The following is a 17,039-nucleotide window of genomic DNA, read 5'->3' as shown; positions in this document are numbered from 1 at the left end:
CAAAAAAATGATCCCGCCCCGTTCCAAGGAGGCCCCAAAACACCAGGCTAGAAAGGGGCCGAAAGTGCGCGCGGGCGAGTGGGGTCATCGGATCTCAGGTAAGTGGGATAGAAATCGCGCAACGGAAAGGGCAGGAGGGGACAGCTTGGGTTGCCTTCAGCGGCCGGAATAATTCGAACATTGCTTTGGGGAGGGGTGGGGGGACAAGGAAGAGAGAGGTCCTCCTGAGCGTGAGCAGAGTGCCCGATACGTACCACCGATGACTCCCAACCCAGCTGGGACTAGAGATCGTAGCTTTGTTTGAGCCGCTGGCGCTCTGGTGGGAGAAGATGGGCAAATCCATCAGATGGGAGTTGCACTAAGAGCAGGGGCGGAGAAGAATTTGTTTTTATTTTATTTATTTATTTTATTTTATTACATTTTTATACCGCCCAATAGCCGAAGCTCTCTGGGCGGCTCACAAAAATTAAAACCATCATAAAACAACCAACAGGTTAAAAACACAAAATACAAAGTACAATATAAAAAGCACAACCAGGATAAAACCACGCAGCAAAATAGATATAAGGTTAAAATACAGAGTTAGAACAGTAACATTTAAATTTAAGTTAAAATTAAGTGTTAAAATACTGAGAGAATAAAGGAAGAGACCTCTGAATTCCCCCTCTAGTGCCACACACAGACATACATTGGCCCGCTTCATATGATCATAGAAGGGGCGAATAAGCCATGGTGCTGGTTGTGTGCCAGGGAAGGATTTGCGTCATTACTGTTAAAGGAGTATCTTGCTGTGCCCATGGAGCGTGGCTTGTTGCTGTGGTTAAGCCACCCACAACCCAGGGATCTCAGCTGAGCAGGTGGTTGGAAAGGAGCCACACTTAGGAACCTAGGAAGCTGTGTTATATTGACCCAGTTCGCACAGTTAGAGCAGTCCACCATGGCTAGCATAAGCCACGGTAGGTTGTGGTTCATGCGGGTGCACGCGGGGCGACTTTTGAATATTCAAGCCGCAACCATGGTTTCTCATGTCATTCAAACCTAGCGAGAATGGGTTGATGGTTTGGTCAACAAAACACCCAGAATCCATGGGCTGATTTAGGGTTGTGTGTGGGTTTTTTCAACCATGACAACAACCTGTCTTCGCCAGGTTCGGATGACACGACTGGCGACCTGCGTAGGCTGCTTGATTGGCGAACCAGCCCACTGGGTCAGAATCTAGCCCAGGATCATTCATGCTGACTGGTCCCAATAGCTGTCCAAAGTTTCAGGCAGGAGTTTTTTTCCTAGTCCTATCGGGAGTTGCTGGGGATTGAACCTGGGACCTCCTGCATGCAGAGCAGGTGCTCTGCCGCTGAGCTATGACTCTATGTGTTCAATCGTTGCCCCGAGTCAGACTAATAAAGAGAACAAAGAGCCTGGCAGCAGTGGCACCTGAAACACTGCTTCAGCCTTCCCCAATGTGAAGCCCTCCATCCGTATTGGACTACAATTCCCACCATCCCCAGCCAAAGTTGCCCAGTGGGGCTGATGGGGGGTGTAATCTGAGGTCAGGCATCTTCTGCGGTCAGGCATCTTCTGTCCCGTTGTAAGTCCAAGGTCGGGCATCTTCTGCGGTCCAAGGTAGGGCATCTTCTGTCCCGTTGTAAGTCCGAGGTCAGGCATCTTCTGTGGTCTGTCGGTCATCTTCTGTCCCGTTGTAAGTCCGAGGTCGGGCATCTTCTGCGGTCCTAGGTAGGGCATCTTCTGTCCCGTTGTAAGTCCAAGGTCGGGCATCTTCTGCGGTCCAAGGTAGGGCATCTTCTGTCCCGTTGTAAGTCCAAGGTCGGGCATCTTCTGCGGTCCAAGGTAGGGCATCTTCTGTCCTGTTGTAAGTCCGAGGTCGGGCATCTTCTGCGGTCCAAGGTAGGGCATCTTCTGTCCCGTTGTAAGTCCGAGGTCGGGCATCTTCTGCGGTCCAAGGTAGGGCATCTTGTGTCCCGTTGTAAGTCCGAGGTCGGGCATCTTCTGCGGTCCAAGGTAGGGCATCTTCTGTTCCGTTGTAAGTCCGAGGTCGGGTATCTTCTGCGGTCTGAGGTCGGGCGTCTTCTGTCCCATTGTAAGTCCGAGGTCGGGCATCTTCTGCGGTCTGAGGTCGGGCATCTTCTGCGGTCCAAGGTAGGATATCTTCTGTTCCATTGTAAGTCTGAGGTCGGGCATCTTCTGCGGTCTAAGGTAGGGCATCTTCTGTCCCTGGCGTCACCTGCTGCTTCCTGGCAGACAGCAGATGAATCTTGTAGCATCTTACAGGACATGCTCTATCTTTTTCTTTTTTTCTGCCACAGACAAACATGGCGACCCCTTGGAAAGTTTTCCTTGGGGCACACAGTAAAATGATGCGTTCATTAGGGCCCATCAAGGGTTCAGTCAGATTGTTTTGTATGCAGAGTTGGCCCAAGACATTTTGGTACTTTTGTCAGAAAATCCAAATGGCACCCTTGCCCCATCCCAGTGAGGAACATGGAGCAAATCTACGATGAAATTTTCCCCGTGAAAGCACTGTTATGTTTAACCCGGTCTGATAATTTTGTTAAACTCCCATCAGTCATCTATCTATAAATCTGTTTGTCTGTCTGTCTTAAGGATGAGCCAAAGGTACAATATATTTATTTTAAATTTATTACATTTATGTCCTGCCATATTTCCTCCAAGGAACTCAAGACGGTGTAAATAATCCTCCTCCTCTCTGTTTTATCCTCACAACAACCCTGTGAGATAGGTTGAGCTGAGAGTCTGTGACTGGCCCAAAGTCACCCAGTGAGCTTCCCTGGCTGAGTGGGGACTAGAACCCGGATCTCCCAACTCCCAGCCCAAGACTCTGGCCACTACACCACACTGGCTCTATGGGAACTATTGTAGATCAGCAGGGATTTCTGTCTAGCAATAGCAACAACTAAAAATATTTGGGGGGAATTCAGGGGTTGTATCCAGTGTTAGTTTAACTTTCATTGGGTCTACTCTATGTTCCTAGTTAACTCTGCCCCTGGCTATGTGCTATATTTAACTTCTGTAAACCGCCCAGAGAGCTTCGGCTACGGGGCGGTATATAAATTTAATAAATAAATTAAAAGCCCCTGTCCCGATAGGAAACTCCAGCAGCTGCTACTTCCCATTGTAAAAAGGCTGTTTTGTGTTATGTGAACAGAATCGCCTTTTATCAGCTGCAACACTATCTGGACAGAGATAATCCGGTAACGTCCATACTCTGCTACTTCCCAGATGGACTACTGCAATGCATTGTACGTGGGGCTACCTTTGAAGACTGCTCAGAAACTTCAGGCAGTACAAAACAGAGTTGCTTGGCTGGGACTGGTCGATATGATCATGTGATACCAGCTGCACTGGCATTCATTCAAAGTGTTGGTGTTGACCATTAAAGCTTGGGAGCAGAGTAACTCAAGGAACATCTCCTGCCAGATGTTCACGTTGGGAGCTCTTCATCTTAGATCACCCTCAGAGGCCCTCTTCTGGGTGCTGAAGGAAGTTAGGCAGGTAACTACAAGAGAGAGGGTCTTCTCAGTTGTGGCACCCTGTTAATGGAATGCCTCCTGAAGGAGCTCACCTGGCGCCAAATTGTCATATTCTTGGTGCCAGGCAAATGCCTTTCCTTTCTCCCAGGAAGTTTAGAATTTAGTTGTTATTATTATTATTATTATTATTTACATTTATATACCACCCCACAGCTGAAGCTCTCTGGGTGGTTTACAAAGATTAAAACATGAAATATTAAAAACAAATACACAAAATTAAAAACCTTAAAAAGCATAAAAACAGATTACATACAATATCCATCTATTCTGGGTCAGCTAAAAATGCCTGGGAGAAGAGAAAAGTCTAGACCTGGCGCCGAAATGATAACAATGTTGGCACCAGGTGAGCCTCATCGGGAAGATTCTTCGACAATTGGGGGGCCACCACTGAAAAGGCCCTCTCCCTTGTTGCTGTCCTCTGAGCTTCCCTCGGAGTAGGCACCTGGAAGAGGACTTTAGATGTTTTTTAGGGTCAATGGCTGTCATATGTATTCATGTGCTGTTTGTTTGTTTATGTATTTTTATTCTTTTGGTTTTTATGGCTTTATATTGTATTTTATTATTTCGGTTTTTTGGTAACCTGACCAGAGAACATCTATTTCAAAAATAAATACGTAAAATAAGAAAATGTAGTGTTTAAGAGTAACCGTGAATTTTCCAGCCTTCATGGAAGGGGCAACATAACGCACCCCGCCCCTCTCCAATTCTTACTTGTACTCTAAGATTCTACCTTTCTGTTGGGAACAAAACCTGCTGAAGCACTGATAACTTGTTGTGACGTGGTTGGAGTTGCCAAATGCAATAATTTTAACTGATAGTGTTAACGAGCTAAACATTAACTTACTGGGGGAGTGGAGGGGAAGTCAAGCTGCTCATATCTCACCAGTAGTGTAATAAACTCACTGGGGATGTGGTGGGTGAATGGGGAAAACAATGTAAATGTGTCCTGAACATTTCTGACTCATCTTTGTGATTCGGGACAGTTTTGTTCAGGCTGGGGCATATTTAATCCAACGGAAGGCAGATCTATTTTTTTTTCATATGCAAAGTATCCTATCTACTTCTTTTTTTCTTATTTCTTTTAAAAGTATAGACATCTAACACCCCTGATGTTTTGAAGATGGGGAGCGAATTCACTTTTCCATCCGGTGGATCTGTAATTGTCACCACTCATGGGTTCAGGAACCTAGACTTGATAGCACTCTGATTTCAGACATTGGGTCAAATCCAACAGGAATCCTACTTAGAGTAGACCTATTGAAATGAATGGGACTTAAGCTAGTCATGACTAACTTGTATTCATTTCAATGGTTCTCCTCTAAGTAGGACTTACGTATGATTTTACCCATAAAGTTAAGTCTATTGGACACAATCCAGCGCGGCATTCTTTTGTGCAAGCCCTGTTTAATGAGAATTGCTAAAGTTGGACTGGATGTTTACCACTCTAGGCAGACAAACATAGGAAGCTGCCTTAGATTGAGGCACACCAGTGGTCCATCTAGCTCAGTGTTACCTGCAACTCTATGCTGTTTGGCAGTGGCTCTCCAGGGTTTTAGAGAGGAATCTTTTCCAGACCGACCTGGAGATGGGAGGCATTGACTTTCAACATGGAGAGCACTTGCTCTGCTCCTGAGCAATGATACTTCATCAAGCGTATGATGCTCAGAAATTAACAGGGATCTTCAGCCACAGTGCTTACTTTGGGGGATGGATATTCTTGTGAATTCAGTTCGATCCCTGCTGTTCACACATTTTAATTTTTTTTTTTTATTAAAACATTTGTATCCCACATTATATTATTGGGATCTCAGGGTGGTGTACAGATAAAATCAGAACACTGTAAAACAGTAAATATACATGGCTAAAAATGTATTAAGTTATTAACAAACTAAAACCAGTAGAAAAATGCGGAGGCCTGCACCTGTCCATCCAGGGTGATTTGGTAGACCTGCCACTATCTGGCTGTGCCACTGATAAGCAAACCATGATTCTGAGAGCTTAAAAAAAAAATCTCGCTGCCTTACCAGGACTTTCTGCTTTTGCTTTCTTTCTGGGATTACGACTAGCACCATTACATGGGTGGCCATGTGGTTTGAATCAAATACTTCCTCTCTCTGCGTGCTTCATTCACTTCAATGAAACAGCACCACCGTCTAGTAGCGGAATTATAGCACAATGCCAACTTTACACAGGACCGATTTTATGCATTAGCTGATTATCTCTGTGTTATTTTAAAGTGGGATAAAGTAGGAGGGGAAGCGTGGGAGACATCCTGGAGGTTGACGACATTATCTAAAGGACCCGTAAACTCCCGTGAGTGGCCATCATGAGGGTGGAATAAATTGCTCATGTTTTTTTTAAGTGTTAAGGGAGGAAAAAAGTACACCAACATCCTTTGATAGGAGAGCTCAATATCTCTTTCACGCCCTCTAAACATCTTTCTTCTCTGTTTAACCTTTCTTTTGGATTGCTGTCCAGTCTCAGGCGGAGTTCTGTATAACTCCAAAACACAGCACATTGCCTGGTCCTTTATTATTATTATTTATTTATATAGCACCATCAATGTACATGGTGCTGTACAGAGTAAAACAGTAAATAGCAAGACTCTGCCGCAGAGGCTTACATCCTTCTTGAATCACAAGTGGAACCTGCAATAAAATGTTGCAGTGTGGACTGCTCCTGTGCCTAGTTCCAGCAAGCCATGCCCTTTCTGAGGACACTCCATTATATCTGCCCTCCTCTCCCCTGCCCCCAGTTTTCTGTCGTTGCCCACAACTAACGTTTAGCATTCTGTGACCCTCAGAATAGCCCTCAGGAGGTTATTTTGCTTCCCCTACAATTTCTTTCCAGCACTTCTGAAAACCTTGGGTTTCCCCCAGTCTTCCTTGCAAGAGAGAAAAAGGCGGGATATAAATGCAAACACGGATAACTTATAAACAATAGAAAATGATGATGACTGGGATAATGACGAGGATTATGATGATAATCTATAGCACCATCATGAACACAGGGAGAAAACAGAGAAGAGAAAAAGGCATAAAAGTAATAATGCATAACTTAAAAGCAATAAAAGCAATGACTGATGGCCTCTGGCACTGATGCCTGCCCTGCAGTGACCTCCACCCGGTAGTAAACTTTTCGCAGTGCTCTGAGGCATTGTGGGAAATTTAAAATGGCACCTGCCTGGGTTTAATTGGAGAAGCATTGCCACTGGATAAGTCCTCGAGGAAAGGGCACCACACAGCGTAAGCTTGCTGGAGGTGTGCCAGGGAAGACTGGTGTGGGTGTGTGGGTGGGTGTGTATTATTTATTTATTAGTTATTTATTGCATTTCTCTACCGCCCAACAGCCGAAGCTCTGTGGGCGCTATGCCAAGGGCACCCTCAAACCTGGAGTCTCACCACTACTACAGATGGCGAGAGGGGGTTGGACTTGATGGCCTTATAGGCCCCTTCCAACTCTACGTTTCTATGATTCTATGGTGACTAGGATAATGAATATAATGATGATCCTCTGAGCATTTGCAATTTTGAATTTAAGCTCATTTGAATCGTAGTGCCATCATGAACACAGGGAGAAAACGGAGTGTGCTTCCCCGACGCCCTCAACACCTCCTGCTCTTTGCATGATCTTTTGGGGTCTCCCCAACGTAGCCCAGGTTGCACTGCTGACAGAAACTTCAGTCCGTCAGATCTGGTCTCCTGCCCTCTGGGGTAACAGAGAGCCAACCTCTGCCCTCTTGCTCTCCTTGCGCAATCCAGTCGGGCATGCTGATCGTGACCCAGGACACATCCTGCCCGCTGGGTGAGACAATCTATGTTTTTATGACTTGAGTGGCAAGAAAAGTGGGTCAGGGCAAACAAAGAGCGGTTATTACTTCCTTTTGCGTAAAGCTGCTGTAAACGGCAAAGCGATAGAATAAAACGAAAGCCCCAGCACCGAGTGCCAGGAAAGCGTCATTTCTGAGAAGCAAACGGCCATCACTAGGTCCTCCTCCTGTCTACTGTGGTGTGACAGCCAGAAGAGGAGCTGATCTCTCTGAGACGTAGAGGAAACGAGAGCTGGTGCCTTAAGTGGGCAGAAGAGGACGGATTCTGCCGATACTGGGAGGTAGGACACAAAATGCCCTAACGGGCCATCTAGTTAGAGAGGAGCAGAGTTTCTATCGCCAAGGTGTCTAAAAATAGCGCTGGCACAGAGCTTTGCTTTTTCTATAGCATTAGCTCACTTTTCCATTCTGCTAAACGGAGCCAGCCGGTGACAAGAACACAGGGGAACTGTTTTATACAGAATCAGAACATTGCCCCGTCTAGCTCCCTACTGTCTCCATGGTCTGACAGGGCCTTGCCGGGGGTTCCCCTAGCCCTACCTGAAGGCACTGGGGATTGATCTGTGACTTTCTCACGTCTCTGGCAGTGTCACAGAAGTTGTTCAGATGCTGCTGTTGGACTGCACACGCTCCGTTCAGCTTGGGCGGCTTACTCAGCCTTGACTAAGCCATGCTGCGTGGCTCCAAAGCTTGCATATTTTTATGCCAGCCATCTCCGATCCAAAGGAGAACCCAACTTTACCCGCATGCTTTCCGTTTTTGTCAATTAGGAGCAGGGAAATAATTATATCCCACAATAAAGCTTCCGCGTTTTCTCTGTGTAACCTCCACCCTGTCTGTGTGGCTGACACGGTGGAGGAGATTCCAAGGTGTGTGTGTTTTTTTTAAGTGATCCATCTGTGTTTATGTCAGATGAGCAGGATCAAAACTTCCATCAGAAATGTCAGCCCTGGACTTCTGTGAGTTCTGTTCCAAGGAATACTGTATGGAGCTGGAAGTAACCTTTAAGTAGAGAAGTTTCCTTAAATACAGGGATGTCAGCTGCTGTTTGCATTGCGCTGGAGGGCAGGAAATGTTTCTTGATCAGGGTGGAGCAGAATGAGTAAAGCTGTAGTACTTCAGAAGATTCCCCTAAACTGATTCATATTCTTATATCTGTTCTTTATATTTGCAACACACGGGCAGTTGGTGGGGATTGTGTAATGGCATAATCTCTGTTTGACTAGCTGTATAACCTGCTTTTTAATTTTTTTTTAGCAGTTTAGTGGAAAGAGGGCAGATCAAGAACCAGGGAGGGAAAATAAGTACTCTAAACTTCGTTTTAATTTTACAGACAAGAGCAAGTAAGGCATACCATCCAACGTTATCTACTTAGTAGACTTACAGTGCAGTCCTACACATGTCTACTCAAAGGTAGTTTAATAGGGCTTACTCCTAAGAAACTGGGTATAGCATTGCAACCTCACAGTGCAATCCTATGTGTGTGTTCTCAGAATTAAGCCCTGCCAAGTAAGTGTGTATAAGATTTGCCATTTAAAGCACAAGCCTGTGCGTGTCTACTCAGAAGTAAGTCCTACTGGGCTTAGTGGGATTTACTCCCAGGTAGAGCCCCGTGTGGCGCAGGGTGGTAAAGCAGCAGTTTCTGCAGCTGAAACTGTCCCCACGGCCTGAGTTTGATCCCAGCGGAAGCTGGTTTCAGGCAGCCGGCTTGGGTCGACTTAGCCTTCCATCCTCCTGAGGTCGGTAAAATGAGTACCCAGTTAGCTGGGGGAAATGTAATAACGGCCAGGGAAGGCAACGGCAAACCACCCCGCTATAAGGCCTGCCAAGAAAACGTCAGCGAAAGCTGGCGTCTCTCCAAGAGTCAGTAAGGGCTCAGTGCTTGCACGAGAGGTGCCTTTCCTTTTCCAAGTGTATATAGATCCACTGACATAGAGGTAAGGCTCATTGTAGTCAGTAGGATTTCTACATGCAAAGCTTCTCCTCCACCACTGAGCTACAGTATAATCCCATCTCCTTCAGAGTTTGAGCATTTATATTTTGAATCTGGGAATTTAGTAGTTCTTCAAAATTTCATTTGACCTCATCTTAGGACAGTGGCAGGTGAATCCCACAACAACAAAGAAAAACTGATTGGTGGTTTCCTTTAAGGGAGCCTGGGGGATACTGGGAGTTGTAGTCCAACACATCTGGAGGGCACCTGGTTGGGGAAGGCTGCGTTAAAGTCAGCCAACCTGGCACATTAAATATGGAACATGCCTGGCTATTCATATAGCTTCCCCTCACCCTGACTTTTTCTTGATATCCACTGCTGACCACCTCCAAGGCTCAATTCACACAACCATCTTGGAGGTTGAAGAGGTCCTGTCCCTGCCTGGATATCCATAGGATGAAGTGGTCTTATGAAAGAGCCCACCCACAACAAATTCGCAATTTACCATGCTAGCATTTTTCACAACGTGTGATTCCCCCCCCCCCCCCCGGTGCATGGCCCCCTTTACACAAGTCCGCTTCGTTGTGTGACTGTTTGCATGTGAGAATTGGCAAGGTTGCCCATCTCAGGAGTGACCATGTGCAGAGTCCTTTGATCTCTGGACATTTATCCTGGGCTTGGTCTGCTTATTTCATTGTTACACCACGAAGGCTGTTACACCACGAAGAGAAACAAGTTCTCAGGACGCAACAATGAATTTATTAAGAAAAAGCCCAATGCCAATAGAATCATAATACAGGAGACAATCTTTTTGCTGTGAGAAACTTTTCTCTACTCTTTGAAGAAGGCTTCAAAACGAGGGACAGGCCGAAACGCGTCGGGCTTTTTGCTAATAAATCTATCCTTGCATCCTGAGAGCTTGTTTCTCTTCTTGGTGTACCTACTTCAGATGCTCACCTTTTCTCTTTTTCTTTCATAGGTTGACATTTCCTTTTGGTGGTGGTAGTCAATTGTTTTTCAGTGAGGAAACGCTGCCCCAAGACCATGTCTATGCCAACGCCAACCGCAGACGTTTGGAACTACATCCCTGAAGAAATTCTGGCCCACATATTTTACTACTTGTCTCTGAGAGACAGGCACGTCGCCTACCAAGTTTGCCAGCACTGGGCTGCGGCAGTTTCTTCTAGCATCGTCTGGGGATATACAGAGATCAGGTAAGAAGAGAGAACGTTGGTGGTGGACAGTTATGGAGTCAAGCAGGCGTTACCGGCCCTTGAAAGGTACACCGCAGGGGGCGCGGGCAGAGTCTCTTTCAGCCCAAGATCCGATTTCGATTTTGGTGAAGCTTTCAGGGGCCAGATTCCAGTAGTGGGCAAAAGGGGCAGGGGCAAAAATGCCCCCAAATATCAGCTTATTTTAGCTTAAAGCTATTCTCGCCAGTAACTATGCCTTAGGAGAGGCATTTTGCCTTTTAGAATGGGGAGGGGGGACTGCATAAAAAGATGGGGGAGTGGTTGGGGAAAAGAGGGTGTGGCCATGGAAAAGAGGCGTGGCTTTCTGAAGAACCCTGGAGGGCTGGATTGAGATGCCAGAGGGTGCCTGGTTCTGAGGCTCTGCAACCCCAGTTGGTGTTACCAAGCCAAGTCTGGCCCCCGTGCAGCTGCGAAGAGGAGTTTGGAAGCTTTTGCTTTTGATTAACCACAGCTTGTGGCATCTTCCAAACCCAGACAAACTGAGGTTAATTGTAACTATGGCCGTAGCTAGACCTAAGGTTTATCCCAGGATCATCCCTGCCTGAGCGCTGGATGCCCTGTGTGGCACTTAGATGAACAGGTTTGACCCCAGGACAATCCTGGGATAAACCTTAGGTCCAGCTACGGCCTATGTTTAGTAGAAAGAAGCTAATTTCAAACCACAGTTTATGAAGCATAGTTAAAATGGGACCTTCTGCTTCTGTTTAACCACAGCCTGCTGCATCCTCCGAACTCCAAAACTGTGGTTAATTTTAGCTATGGTTAGGGAAATATTCTAACTTCAAACCACAGTTTATGAACCATAGTTAAAATTAACCAGTTTGTTCTGATTCAGATAATACAGAAACTTATAGTTAATCTAAAATGGAAGCAAAACCTTCCTATCTCTTCATGGGCATGCCAGGGGAGCAAGGGGCACACAAGCCCAGTGGGAGGATTGGGTCATGCTTGTACTGTTTCACAATGATTTAGCCACTCCGGGTTTCAGTCAGAACTTTAAAGCACCTTGGATAGCTCCTTTGGAATTCTGAATGAAACCCAGAGCCGAGTCACCGCCCCACTGACATCGGAGCCACCAGCCTCCACTGCATTTAGCATTATGCCTGAATACAGCCACTGACGACTAGTAAAGGGAGACATTTGTGGCTCTTCCTAGAAAGGGAGGGGGCCAAGCAGTATACCTCAACATTGTTAAGGTACTTCTAGACCACCATGGGAATGCTGGGTTGTGGGTCTTCCATTGCCCCATCACACACTTGAGACACACTTTGATTTTGCCGGACTGGGAGAGGGATGTAGAAGCAGCGAGAAACCCCATTTGCAAAATTCAATCCTTATTTGCTCATTTATAGCAGACATCCCCAATCCAGTGCCATTTTGGACTTCAACTCCCATCAGCCACAGCCAGCATAGCCAATGGTCAGGAATGCTGGGACTTGTAATCCAAAATATCTGAAGGGTGCCCAGTTGGACAAGGCTGAGACATAGGATTGCCACTGGTTCCGTGTAAAAATGGTTGCTGCCATCCGAGAAAGTCTTTCCCCAGCCAGGTGTTCTCCAGATTGGAGTCATGTGCTGGCTGGGAATTCTGGGAGTTGTAGTCCAACACGTCTGGAGGGCCCTAAGTTGTGGGAGGTTCTCCTAGAAGGACTGAGGACTGCCCCTTGCATCCATGTTCATTTTCTTGAAGACTGTGATCTCAGGTGACGGCTTGCATGCATGAAATGGGCCGTCACTAATACGACATCCAGAACAGATGTGATAGCAGCAGATGGAGCCGTTTTCAGTTATGCATCGGCTGAACCAAAATGCCAACACAGGGTTGCCCTTGTTAAATTCCTTTTGTCAATCTTTAAGACAGGTGTGGCGCAGGGTCCTTTGCTTCACTTAATCCTTTTTTAAAAAACATGTCAGCAGCATCACGCCTCCAATCTAAGAACCATGCTGGAGAAGACACCAATAGATCACTAGAGGGTGATCTTTCACTCTTTATTTCACAGGCAGATTTTGCGCTGGCTGAGATTTTACATCTCATTCAAACAGCAAAGTGCAACTAAAACCAAATGCAAGCAGAAACACATCTTTCCAAGTTAGTAGGAGGTTTTAATTGACAAAAGGTCGTCCCCCACCCCGCCCAACCGGAGATAACGTATTCATCATATCTTGTAGTCTTGCTCTACTCATTGGGGAATCATAGTGAGTTACAACTGCCATTTTACACACAGCAACCTGGGAGTAAGTGTCATTGATGTAAGTGGGACTTAGCTCCAGCAAATAAGCTTGCATAGGAAAAAGCGGCACGAGGTTTGAAAACCATTTTTCCTTTTTTGCTGTTAGCAAGCAAAACTTGTTAGTGCTAGAGTTTGTAACGGCACCTTTATGCCAACAGTGGCATTCCAGCCTTTCCTCTGTGAGAATTCCCCTCCTGTAAGGCCTTTCTCACCCCAAGCCGGGACCACCTGTCCTTGCCCACACTTGGTTCCACTGCCACCAGGACATTTAAGGCTCAGGCTCAACTCTTACTCATTTCTCTCTCTGTGAGGACACGCAGACTTTACACTTTAACGTTATTACCACCCCCTTACACAGCCACGAGCAGGAGGCGTAGGATTTTATTAACAAAGAAACCTTTATTATTAACTACAATAATAAGTTGTTGAATAATAAACAAGTAACCCTTAAATGGCTCTATCAATATTAGTTCTTTCATACATAATACTCCAAAATTTCTCTCTCAAATAATCCCCAATGACCACAGACTTCTCTCTCTCTCTCTCTCTCTCTCTCTCTCTGCCCTAAAATCCTAACTCTGATCTACAAGATGTGGTGAAGGCCACCAATTTGGGTGGCTTTGAAAGGGGGTTGGATAATTTCCCAGAGAAGAAGGCTAGCAATGGCTATTAGTTTTGATGGCCATGTGCTCTACCTTCAGTATCGGAGGCAGTAAGCCTATATACACCAGTTGCTGGGGAACATGGGCGGTAGGGTGTTGTTTCACCTGTATCCTGCATGTGGGTTCCTGGTCAACAGCTAGTTGGCCACTGTGTGAACAGAATGCTGGACTAGATGGTTGATCCAGCATGGGCCCAGTGCTCTTCAACATTTTTATTAATGATTTGGACGAGGAGGTGCAGGGAACGCTGATCAAATTTGCAGATGACACAAAATTGGCTGGGATAGCTAATACCCTGGAAGACAGAAAAAAACTTCAAAGTGATCTTGATAGGCTGGAGTGCTGGGCTGAAACCCACAGGATGAAATTTAATAGGGATAAATGCCAAGTTCTACACCTAGGAAAAAGAAACCACATGCACAGTTACAAGATGGGGGATACTTGGCTCTGCAATACTACAAATGAGAAGGATCTTGGAATTGTTGTAGATTGCAAGCTGAATATGAGCCAACAGTGCGATATGGCTGCAAGAAAGGCCAATGCTATTTTGGGCTGCATTAATAGAAGTATAGCTTCCAAATCACGTGAGGTACTGGTTCCTCTCTATTCGGCCCTGGTTAGGCCTCATCTAGAGTATTGCGTCCAGTTCTGGGCTCCACAATTCAAGAAGGATGCAGCTGGAGCGTGTTCAGAGGAGGGCAACCAGGATGATCAGGGGGTCTGGAAACAAAGCCCTATGAAGAGAGACTGAAAGAACTGGGCATGTTTAGCCTGGAGAAGAGAAGATTGAGGGGAGACATGATAGCACTCTTCAAATGCTTAAAAGGTTGTCACAAAGAGGAGGGCCAGGATCCCTTCTCGATCCTGCCAGAGTGCAGGACACGGAATAACGGGCTCAAGTTAAAGGAAGTCAGATTCCAGCTGGACATCAGGAAAAACTTCCTAACTGTTAGAGCAGTACGACAATGGAATCAGTTACCTAGGGAGGTGGTGGGCTCTCCCACACTAGAGGCCTTCAAGAGGCAGCTGGAAAACCACCTGTCAGGGATGCTTTAGGGTGGATTCCTGCATTGAGCAGGAGGTTGGACTCGATGGCCTTGTAGGCCCCTTCCAACTCTGCTATTCTATGATTCTATGGCACTACTTATGTTCTCATGTTGGTCTGATCCAGCATGGCTCTTCTTACGTTCATATGATCTAAACCCAATCTCAACAAATCCCTGACTGCCTCACATAGGTACAGCACCCAGTTTATATAGCATATCCACACTGCAACCCCTCCTTCTCACTCTCTCAGCCAATCAGCTCACACATGCAAATCCACTGTTCTCACCCCAGAGAGACATAGCAAACCATAGATCTATAACAAGAATGCACATTTATTAACCTAAACTCAAAATGGACAGACATGTAACGTCACACCAACATACAGTATAAAGAAGATAGACAATTCATGGGAGCATATGATAACAGAAAAATAGGAAGCAACATTGGTCTTTCTCCCCAGTATTGCCTTCCCCTACCTGGTACCCTCCTAACTGAAGCTGCCACAAGATGTAAGAATAGCTACTGAGTAGTTTGTCTTTAAAAGGGGATTGGACAAATCCATAGCGGATGAGGCACTCTGATGGCTATGTGCTACCTCCAGTATCAGAGGCAGCATGTGGTGTAGTGGCTAAAGTGTCAGACTGGGAGTCTGGAGATCCGGGTTCTAGTCCCCACTCGGCCATGGAAACCCGCTGCGTGACTCTGGGCTAGTCACAGACTATCAGCCCAACCTACCTCATAGGGTTGTTGTTGTGAGGACAGACTGGAGGAGAGGAGGATTATGTTTGCTGCCTTGGGTTCTTTGGAGGAAAAAAGGTGGGATATAAATGCAATAATAAATGAATAAATAAATAAATGCCTATGTACACCAGTTGTTGGGGAACATGGGTGGGGTGGTGCTTTTGCATTTATGCCCTACTTCGGTGTTTCTCACAGGCAGCTGGTGGGCCAGTGTATGAACAGAATGCTGGACTAGAGATTCCCTTGGTGTGATTCATCATGGCTCTTCCCATGTTCTTAGATTTGTTTGCTGCCGCTCCAGCTATGCTGCAGTGGTGATTTTTTCATTCTCCCCCTCCCTGCTCTTTCAGTTGCGATGCTGAGGAAGGTTCGTTGCAGGCTTTGCACCAGTTCCTGGGCCACATCAAGCACCTGAAGATTGTGTTTGATCAGTCCGAGGAGGCCATCCGGCAGAAGGTCACCCAGATCTTGGACCTGCTGGCCAAGCAGAACCACAAGTTGCAGGGGCTTTGCGTTGAATGCCGAGGGAAAAACCCATTCTTCTATTCTGGCCAAGACATCCTGAGGAGCGTCCAGAAAATCTGCCAGAGCGAGAACGACATTGACCTCCAGTGCGTCGATTTCAGGAAGATGCCGTTCACGCTGGACGACGGGATTGTCCGTCTGATCGCCTTCAGCTCCCCCAATTTGCACACCTTGTTCATCAACAACGGCACCCTGGTTTGCAACGTCCGACCTGAGACGGTCGTGGAGGTGCTGAGAGCTTGCCCGAAACTCTCTACCTTGGGGGTTTATTATGCCAGTCTGTCTAAGGACGTCTTTCAGGAGGTGGTGAAGCCAAACAGAGGAAGCTTCAAGTGCCTGCACATTTTCTGCGAGCGCCTGGACAAGTACATCCCTGTGATCCCCAAAGAGCTTTGGGCTGCAGTGAGCGAGAAATATCCGCAGCTCCACGTTGAACTAGAGTTTGACCACACCATCCCTGCATGGAAGATCCCTCGGATCCTACAGCCAAATATCCCTATCACCACTTTGCAACTGAATACCTTTACGTACATGGTGAACCAGATTAGATTTGTCACCAGCAACTATAGCAAGACTTTGGAGGTGCTGGTCCTACGCACCACCTCATCAGATGACCTCGACGCCTCACTAATAGATTTGGCCCGAAAGTGTGTGCGTTTGAAAGAGATTCATTGCTACTGTGTGGTTAGCTCAGCCGTGGTAGAGGCCTTCCTGTTAAACGCCGCAGGTCTGAAACGTTATACTCTAAAGACCACCAAAGAACGCCACCCCTGGCAAGCAACAAGCATCCAGTGATCTGCAATTTAACCCTCTGAAACTGCCGTTTACTCCAGCAGTAACTCTGATGGAAATTCCGTTCTTACTTTCTGTGCTACCAACTCAGTTTACTCCCTACTGAGCCGGCAGTGTGGACAACCCACTTCGCTTTGTGTTTCTGTTCCTGTTTCTGTGCCTTATGCCTGTGGTTTCTAATAAAATGCCTGCAGACGCTTCTTGGGGCCCACCAGACTCTCTATCCATCCTGACTTGTATTTTATTACATTAAAAAAACAACAACAGAGTAAAACAGGGAGGCTGGTATGCTGCAAAGTGAAGCGTTGCCCTCCAGCACCATCACTATTTGGGTTCAAAAGTGTGGTTTGAAGGTTTTGGAGCTTTGTCTTGTAATTAGGTTCTTGGACAAGAAACTTTTCTTTTAGTCTCATCAGTTTGCCTTTGGGGAAAGGAGTGTTCTGTGTCCGGGCCATGGCCA

At 46.4% G+C, this 17,039-nt stretch overlaps 1 protein-coding gene across 3 annotated transcripts; it reads left to right on the top strand.

Moving 5' to 3' along the window:
- Positions 1-33: 33 nt before the first annotated feature.
- Positions 34-16,795, top strand: LOC134408570 (F-box/LRR-repeat protein 8-like). Of its 3 annotated transcripts, none has more exons than XM_063140891.1 (3): positions 34-98; positions 10,308-10,542; positions 15,613-16,795. In XM_063140891.1, exons 2-3 carry the CDS (start codon positions 10,373-10,375, stop codon positions 16,580-16,582), a joined length of 1,140 nt encoding a protein of 379 aa, XP_062996961.1. In that variant the 5' UTR covers positions 34-98; positions 10,308-10,372; the 3' UTR covers positions 16,583-16,795. The 3 variants fall into 3 exon arrangements, with proteins under 3 accessions (XP_062996961.1, XP_062996962.1, XP_062996963.1); XM_063140892.1 differs by lacking the exon at positions 34-98 and adding an exon at positions 7,092-7,370; XM_063140893.1 differs by lacking the exon at positions 34-98 and adding an exon at positions 7,562-7,676.
- The last annotated feature ends 244 nt before the right edge of the window (positions 16,796-17,039 follow it).

This window comes from Elgaria multicarinata, chromosome 14, assembly GCF_023053635.1.
Source record: "Elgaria multicarinata webbii isolate HBS135686 ecotype San Diego chromosome 14, rElgMul1.1.pri, whole genome shotgun sequence".
Classification (NCBI taxonomy): domain Eukaryota; kingdom Metazoa; phylum Chordata; class Lepidosauria; order Squamata; family Anguidae; genus Elgaria; species Elgaria multicarinata.
The sequence above is the reverse complement of the archived record's forward strand: the minus strand, read 5'-3'. Positions and strand labels throughout refer to the sequence as shown.